Source organism: Acanthisitta chloris, unplaced genomic scaffold, assembly GCF_000695815.1.
Source record: "Acanthisitta chloris isolate BGI_N310 unplaced genomic scaffold, ASM69581v1 scaffold3299, whole genome shotgun sequence".
Lineage (NCBI taxonomy): Eukaryota > Metazoa > Chordata > Aves > Passeriformes > Acanthisittidae > Acanthisitta > Acanthisitta chloris.
The window spans coordinates 234,795-244,387 of NW_008692994.1; the positions used below are offsets into that span (position 1 = coordinate 234,795).

General features: G+C 40.5%; 1 protein-coding gene across 1 annotated transcript in view; it reads right to left on the reverse strand.

The window, feature by feature from the left end:
• KIF13B (kinesin family member 13B) overlaps positions 1-8,410 on the reverse strand; it is a gene marked incomplete at its 5' end in the record, with an annotated part of 117,502 nt that extends 109,092 nt beyond the window's left edge. Inside the window, one exon of the mRNA XM_009082894.1 lies at positions 8,317-8,410. Coding sequence (XP_009081142.1) covers positions 8,317-8,410 — 94 coding nt within the window. The remainder of the gene's footprint in view (positions 1-8,316) is intronic.
• Between the last annotated feature and the right edge of the window lie 1,183 nt (positions 8,411-9,593).

Here is a 9,593-nt window from a genome sequence, read left to right on the forward strand (position 1 = left end):
TTTACTTGGGCAAACCAGCAACAAGATCAAAAATGCTTCCTTGATGTTCAGGCAAGGAATATGAGGGGGCCAAGGATGATTCCTGGTAGTGGTATGGCCTCCCAGTTCTCATTTCAAGAGGAAATGGCTCATGTTAAAAGTAGTTTTCACATACAATATGGTCAGAGTTTATAAACAGCAGATAATCCTAATTTGCTTTATGTTTGCCATAAAAAGGGTAGAGGTAAATAGGTATAACTTAGCTGGTGGGAGAGGAATCAGATATAAAACGTTAACACAAGCCCCACCATTTATTTTCTTAAGCAATACAAAATGGGCTACAGGTCTTTTTTGGAGCACACTGACACATACAAGCACAGTTCAAAGCTCTGTTTACTTTTTGGCCACCACAAGAACTAGTGGAGGGTTTCTATCTGCATTTTCACTTTTACTCCAGTCAAAGCACGTGAGCTGCAGCAAACACACTTCCTCAAAAGCACGACTTGGAAGTGCAGCAACTCCCTTCTCTCCTTGCAGAACTCCCACTTCCCAATTTTACACAAGGTAAGTATTTTATATGGGGAGGATTCACCTCCTCATGCAAATTAATTCCTCCCTTGTGTAACTAAAGCCTGGAGAGATGCAGCAACAGAGCCCTATGTGCTAGCCCTAGTGCCCTCAGGACATCATCTCCACCCTCTGTCTGTCCTGACTCCTCTCAGATTTAAGATCTCACCAGGGCAAACAGATGACCTTCACACTTTCGAGAAAGAAAATGATTTCTAGGTATTGCAGCAACTCATCATGAGTATTTGATCATGTAATTTTTATATCATAAGACAATTTTGAGTAAAATAGATGACTGGCAGCTGGATGCACCCTAGCTGTAACACACAAGGAATCACAGAATCATTTAGGTTGGAAAAGCCCTTGGAGATCACTGAGTCCAACCATCAGCACTGCAAAGGTCATCACTAACCATGTCCCCAAGTGCCACATCCACACCTTTTTTTAATCCCTCCATGGATGGGGATGACTCTACTGCCCTGGGCAGCCTGTGCCAGGGCTGGACAACTCCTTCCAGAAAGAAATTATTTCTAATATCCAACCTAAACCTCTCCTGGTGCAAGTTCATGGAGAATACTCCATAATATAGGTTTAATGCACCTTGCTACAAAATGAACTCTGATAACAGACTGAAAAAGCAATGGTTTTACTGCCATTTCATTCAACCATTTAGATTCCTCTGTCCATTTTAAATGAGGCTTATTTTTTCCCCCTCTTCTAACTTATTTAGGCTGTTGAGTAACCTGATCAATAAAACCCAGCAATACCTACTCGAGGGAGCTCATCAGAAACAATCATCATTTTACAGAACAAGCTCATGCTTGGAATGAGCTGTACACCGAAACGCAACAGAGCTGTGCAGGCAAAGTCCTCAGCACAGGAAAATCTTATGGCACTGTTTTCGCAAACATGAATTTCCTGTGAGCTGTTTTGTGCCCACAAAACACCAGTTTGGATGTTGAGAGAGGCAAACTTCCCTTTCTTCTGCATGTCAGCTATCAGTCTCAGGAACACAAACACACTCTTCTCCCTCCCCCCACAACTTCCTGGAACATTGCTGCATTATGAAATGTTGCATAAATCTGTTCCCTGGAAGACAATGCTGAAATAACACCAAAACTAGAAATTTCATTCTCAGAGTTCTATGTCTCAGTGTGAACCCTCACCCCTGCAGGAAGCCATTCCCCCTTAGTGTAAGGAGCTAACACTGTGCCCTCTCCACACACACACATCCTAATCTGAACTGTTCCCATCCCAAGCAGTTTAACCCATCAGGAATTAATACAATACCAGGAAAGATACAGAGAAGCACAGGCACATGTAATGCAATTAGTTTTCACCCATCTTCAGAGACAATAATATTTCTTCCTTTAAATTGCTTTGCTGTCAAATAGCAACTGTACCACAGCATGCAAATGCTTCGCCAAGCTCAATATTCAATTTCTGGCTGTGTCCAACAGCTGATACTTCTCAGTAAAATGCATGAACAGCTGGGGACACAGACACAGAACATAGGCCAAGATGGGGCAGCTCTCCAAGTGGTTCTTGCCTAGCATCAGGCAAGATCCAGGGGTATTTTCAAGCAAATATGTGCATTTTTCCATGGCTACATAGCAGTAGTTGTCTCTCGCTATTTTCCTGGGGCATGAAGTTTTGCAGATTAATTCCATATATAGCATTGCCTCTATACATTTTCCTCATTTTCTGATCATGCACATTCTTTCCTAAGGCAGAAGAAGTGAAGTGTGCACCTCTACATGCTCCTGCTACCATACATGATTTTTAAAGTCAAAGTCTTCCTGGTCACTCCTACCAATGAGTGTTTCCAGTTCATATGTATATACACCTATACACAAACACCTATATAATCATGTCAGAATTTCTTCTCCAGGCACCTTGACTCTCTGCATGGTGCTCTAGAAGATATAAGGAGAACTGATTAACTGTGCAAAAATTCTAAGATACCATAACGTAGATAAACAGGATCAGGGTGTTTTCCACTTTTGCCAAACCTTCTTTTAACTGTGATTTTTGCCTACCATTCCACATATATTACTTCACTAAAATACATTTTGTCGTGTCACAGAGGCAATTTTTATTTATAACTAGTTAATGTAAGTTTTTTTTCCACTGGTTAATGTACATTTTCCTCAACCAATTCACTCCCTATTTATCATTTCTGCAAAAGAAAATCAATCTATGTGCAATTTTACCACCTCGCTCTACAGGCACTTCCACACTTAGATTAGCATTTTCCATTTTTATCAGGAGAACACGAGGTCTGGAACACTCCCCACAGCAAGAGCTGCTACGTCATGACTTATTTTCAGCTTTTAGGCAGCTTTAAGGGAAGTTCTTGAGTCATGCTAAGGAGTCACCCACACATCACAGCCAGGTGAAAGGCGACTTCACCTTGCTCTGTGCACACCCAATATTGTGTAACTGCTCAGGCTGTGCCAGGCAGGAGCTTATCCTGCCTCTCCACACGGTCCTGCCTCTGCAGCTTGAGATTCCTGGCTAACGGAGAGCAGGCGCAGGGAGCTTGTGTGGGCTTGCAAGAAGGTCCTAATCTTGTTCTTAGTAACTAAGCTATTTGGTTTTAAATATAAGGTTCCCTGTGTTTGTTACCATTCCATCCACTTACACTTAACCCTTCAAAAGGAGTGCACTAACGTTGCTTAGTCCTTGAGACTCTCATCCTTGTTTTCTGGTACCATTTTTTTCAACAGATGAATCTTTGCCATAATTCACAGAATCAATCAGGTTGGAAAAGACTTCTGAGATCATCAAGTGCAACCTATGACCTATTTGTCTGCCTTGGTCCATTTCACTTCATTCACTGTCCCTGGAGGTTTTCAAGATGAGACTGGATGTGGCACTTAGTGCCATGGTCTAGTAACCACAGTAGGGTTGGACTTGCTGACCTTGGAGGTCTTTTCCAACCCCGTTGATTCTATCATTCATTTCTTCTTCAAAAGTATGAAAAGGTTCTTCACCTTGGTAAGAAGAAAAAACCTTCACTTCAAAGTTATGTTATGCTTTAACACACTGGGCTATTTATTTCAACCCAACCACCGCCTGAAGTCCATCATGCACTTGAAATGAGCAATTTATTACCTACTTGAACCCCAGAATGATTTGTGTGAGAAGGGACCTTAAAGCTCATATCATCCTACTCCCCTGTCATGGGTCAGGACACCTTCCACTAGACTGGATTGCTCCAAGTCCCATCCAACCTGGCCTTGAAAAATTCCAGGAAAGAGGTAGTCACAGCTTCTCCAGGGAGAAGTATGAATTTCTGCTGCATAGCAGGAAAATGTTTTTATTGTTCTTTTTCACTAATTCAGTGAGTATGGGTTTTATTCTCTCAGCAATCTTTAAATTCATTATAGAAGAAATTTCTCTTTGAGAGTATAATTGTTCATAGCCATGATGAGGTGTCATTTACCTACAACTCTGAAAGGTGACCCTGTTTCAATTACAAGGAAAGTAATCCAGAATTGTATCTTCCCACAATCTTCTTCAGGGATGTCACTAGAAAATGGAAATTGGAATGGTAGAAGAATCTTATAAAAATATTCCTTCATAAGTAAAATATACTTGGGCTTCATCCAGTCCCTCAACAAAGCAAAAATCATCAAGCTCAGATGTTGCAAGGCCACAAAAATCCTCAAGCCTAAGAAAATATCATCCCCTTTCTCAGTTTCCAAAACTCCTTAAAAACAACCACATTGAGTTTCAGCATCACAATTTCATGAGCAAAAAAGCGTGGGTATACAGAAGTAAACTGCTTTAAATCCAGAAATAGATACCTTAAAAGCAAGGACTTTATAAAAGTCCTCAATTATTGAATTATCTACTACAAAGCACTAATTATAAAGGCATTACAATAGGTGAAAAGGAAAAACCCAGCCTGGTTTAACACACTTGTCAGCTTCAGTTAGCTGCACTCATTCCCTGGAAGAGTTTTTACCCTGTGCCACTCTTTGGAATCTCTGTGTTCTCCAAAACAGGAGGGAAAGCAGCTAGAAACCACAAATTGCAACAAAAGTACAGTGAAGCCAGCAGTTGTTTCATTTTTAAGCAATTACTCTTAATAAAATTGCAGAGGTGGTTTGTTGGGCAGGTATAATAAATCCTTTGCTTTACAAATATCATGAGCTGATTCATAGGCCTGTGCCAGAGTAACAAGTGATCTCTGAGCTTGTATCAGTGACACATCAAATACAGTTATGCCTGCAAGAGATAATAAAACTGCTTTGTCTGACTTGTCAAAAAATACTTAATTCTTTTTAATAGCTCTTGTTTGGGAAACGCAAAATTACAGCCCGAGCAAATTGATAGTTAACAACAACAACACAAAAAAGGCTATAAAGGAACTTGGAGTAATTAGAGTCTAGCTGGAGATTTTCCAAAAAATTAATTCCTATAAACATCCCAATTGTTGCCCACGACTTATCTATTCACTTCGATCAAAATGAGTTCACACCCTCCTTGTTGCCCTGTTGACTTATCTATTCGCTTCGATCAAAATGAGTTCACACCCTCCTTCAAGCCCCAGCCACCAAGTAATAATGCTATGAGTAATCTTTGCAACACAGAGTAAATCCCGAGCTGATAAAGGAACTTCAGCCTTGACCTTTGCAACAGGGAGAGCAGAGAGAGCAGCAGCTACATAAGGCAAACAAGAGAGCGGACAAGTCTGTTGACTTATCTATTCGCTTCGATCAAAATGAGTTCACACCCTCCTTCAAGCCCCAGCCACCAAGTAATAATGCTATGAGTAATCTTTGCAACACAGAGTAAATCCCGAGCTGATAAAGGAACTTCAGCCTTGACCTTTGCAACAGGGAGAGCAGAGAGAGCAGCAGCTACATAAGGCAAACAAGAGAGCGGACAAGTCATGCTAATGATATTATCCATTTCCAGCAAATCCCTGGAGGTTCACACATTCTCCAGAGGGGTAATTTTGATTTAGAGTGTGAAATTTGTGACAAAACTCAAAGCTCAGTCACAAATACTTTCGTGAAGAAAACTGAAGAAAAGGTCAACCATTTCCACACAGTAGAATTTTAATATGAGAAACCACCACTCATCCAAACCCACCCCACAAAAGCCCAAGCTTAGCAGCAAATCCTGACCAGCCTGGAGGTCAACCAATACCTTTTAAAATTGATCTTTTGTATGTGATCAGGTTACTGAAATCTGCACAAGACCATTAAGGATTGCTCAACAAAATAACTGCTCGGTAGAGAGGTCATTTTTTGGTTAAGGAATAACAGGAGAATGCTGGATTTTTGAAGCTATATGAAAAGAGACTTCTCTTCTAAGAGGAAGAGTTTTTCACATGCATATATTAATCTCTAGAGAAATGTGTAAATAATGTATTCAGTTTGTACACACAGGAGAAAGTGAGGTTCAGTGGTTATCACTTAGATTTTCAAACCATTCCTTAATTTTTAATGGCAAAATAGAAGTAGCTAGAGACACTTTTCTGAAGACCTAAACACATTTCAGTGGTAATTACATTGGTACAAATTGCTATCTCCAACAGTCAGGTCCCAAACACCTCAGGTTGGGGTATTTATTTACACCTACCCATGTCCCAGACTTGGTTTGTCCCAGAGAGGATGGAAGTGGGAACAAAAATGTGTATTTCCAAAAGTCATGGGTTGTTTTTCCAAATGTCATTCCCAGCCAGAGCATGGCTGAGTCATGACAAGTGGGGATGTGACAGCACAGAGTTCTGCTGCTAAAATTCTTTTCCTGGTTCCTGAATTGACCCTGGCATCTTAATGAGAAATGCAGCTCTTCAGGTTTCCAAACTCCCTCTGCTTCACAAGCACCTAAACAGTGTATTTACAATATTATTTACTTTTCCCTGTTTAGTTAAAAGCACTCTAGATTTGCCAGATTTTCTTCAGCTCACTTTAGACACTAGAAGAGCCTGAAAACAGAGGAATGATTTTATAACACAAGGAAAATTAGTTGATGGTGGATTTGGAAACAGAAGCAGAACCTGGACATAAATTAATCCCCAAACTTAGAAAAACTCTAACTAAGACTAACCTTTTCCTTGAGCTGATATTTAAGATTCCTCCGATGAAGCTGCAGAAGCCAAGACAACTCAGCAGCAGCCTCTCTCAAGGATGTGACATGCTAGACAGGTCCCTGTTCCAAGTCCTCACTGCTCCAACTACATTTTTAAGATATGTTGTCTCACTGTTTGCAGGCAAACCCTTAGCACAGTTAATGGGCCTCCACTTTTCCCTCTTCTATTAAATCACCCCATATAAATTTACTATGCTTCCTGCTTAGATTAGCAATGGCTATTTGTGAAGATGCAAATGAAGTATTCTTCGCCCTGGCACGCTGGTTTCTCACACTGAGCTCACCATCTTGTCTGGGATGTCAAGGCCACTGCCAACCCATCCCTCCCTTGCCAAGGGGCACAATTTGCATGATATATTCTCTCATGGCTGCACTATGAACATTTTTGAAACACATTTTAGGGAGTATAAACTATGCTGGATTTGACTGGTTGCCATGTTTTAGAGAAACAATGAGTAATATTTTTAATACAGCTCTAGCTGACTCTCTCAGCCTTCTGAGAATCTCAATTTCCTGCCATTTCTTTGCAGTTTTAAAGGCTCAAATCAATGTAGGTTTTTGGCAGCTAAACAATACACGTGTTTCTGGAGCAGGATATTGATACAAACAAAAACACCCCACACACACAGCCTGTTTGATTTTAAGTAACTTATTAAAGCTCCACAGTCCCACTGGCTGTAATAAATCTTTGAGCTGATGACAATAGAAAGTAAATACTGCACCTGATGACCTCTTTGCTCTCCCATTTACTACCACTTAGGTTTGAGAGGTTTAAATTATCAGAGGTCAGGTAAAGAATACTTCTACTGACCACTAATATACAGCTCAGCTTCACAAAAAAAAAAAAAAAAAAAAAAAAAAAAAAAAAAAAAAAAAGAACTACAATACGTTGCATTTAAACAAAGCTTTTCTATGCATTTGACTGATTTTTTTCTGTTTTCTGTTACCCTTAAGACCTCTTCCTTTATTTTTCCCCCAGAAAACAGATGATTGACTATAGATATCTAGTAACAGGTTTTGCCTTTTCCTGCACTCCTGTTTGTTTCATGCATATATTTTATCATTTCCTCCCCTTGCAAACAAGTAATAAATTAAACAGTCACAACCTTAACTCTACCAATTATTACATGACTTTTCAGTTTCACAGTAGTTTAACAGATTAATGCCAGTTCCTGCCCTTAGCCACCTTTCTGAGGATTTCTGAGGCATGGAATGCCCTGCTGTCAAGAAACTCTTAGAGCTATACCTCTCCAGCATTTTCCATTCCCCTTCTTACACCATGACCCATTATGAGAAAATAACTGTGGAAATTAATTTCATTCCAAAATGACAAACTGTTCCCTGCTCAAATTGTTTTACAGATTTAAATTTCTCCTGTTCCATAACAGCATATGAGAAAAAATGACACAGTTCACAGACCCATTAAGTGTTAATACATTGTTGAGAGCAGGAAGCAAATGCAGTAAGCACTAGGTTTCCAAAGCATCTTTCCAGCATGGTAAAATCAGCTTTATTTTATGGATGATGGCAATTACACTGCAGAAAGAATATATATATTATTTTTTAAACTGAAAGCCTTTTATCAAGGCCTACATTCCCTAGTTGTTAGTCCCATATTTAATTTATGAAACCTGACCTTCCTAATTCAAAATATCTTACCTGGCATCTCCTTTTGAAAGGTTGGTGTTTACAGGATGAAGAATAACCTTGTTTGCATCCACATCCACCACACATTTTGTATGCAGATCAAGCTCTATAAAGAAATGAGAGAGTGTCAAGTGCTGCTCCTAAAGGACTAGGATTATATACACCATTACTTCCTCCAGACACCAAATTTATTCATGCAGTCTGACAGCCACCCATCAGCTAAAGAATAGAAACAGGACTATTGCCAAATTCCCCTTCTAGAGATATTCTGATGGGATGGATCCTGTCCAGCTTTAAAGCATGCACTCTTTTCAAAACAAGAAAGAGCACTTAGGTTTTACTGAAGGACAATCAGCATATACAAGGCAGTATGAAATTTCTTCTGGGGAAAGAACCATTTAGGCATGGTACCACTTTGACAGCTCTTCTTATTGCTCCCTCAATGCCTCACACGCTCGCAGGGAAAGCTGCCCCTGCCATCTGCAACACATTTTCCCTGGCCACTGTTGTGATACTGCAGTGCCAGCTGTCAGTCCTGGGGCACCTGCTCGGAGAAATTCAAGTCCCATCAAAAATAATTTAGGTGCTAGCATGTTAGAAAAGGGCTTATCCTTCCCCACAGGCTCTCAGTCAGCTGGAAAGCCCAGCTCTGCCAAGTGACACTAAGCAATGGGATATGGACAATGAGTAATAAGGATATTTGGAATGTATGAGAATTCTCAGACGTAGAGGCGGGGAAAACAAAAGCTTCAGATAACACTGACAACAGTCCAAGGTATCCACCCATAGACAAATGGAGTTAGATACAAAATAAAAGCACACAGCTTGGAATTAAAGCCACTGCCTACAGACACCTAGGACACAGGGCCTGGACACAAGTCCAGTCCTATGCCCTTGCACTCTGACACTGCCCCTGGAAAGTACCCCCAAGTGCTGCTGAACATGACATACTGCTGACACCCAGCAGACACCCTGCAACGCCCTCACACACCAGGATGACAAGGGGCTACGCTGAATAACCTCCACACAGGGTTCAACACCTCAGCTGAATCACCGAAATATACTCGTGTCTAATCATGCTAATTATAATCCTCATCCTCCTTCATCTCTGCTCTTTCCTTCCCTGTCACCTGTACTTGCTCTTTCACCTTACAGCACCTTATAAACTCAGACTGAAAATCTCTCAGGCAAAGACTGCAGCTCTTAATGACTGCACAGTGCCTTGCAGGCTTCTTGCTCCTGTTAAATAACATAATAATAGGACGTTTCTTTCGTGGACATTTTTGGAA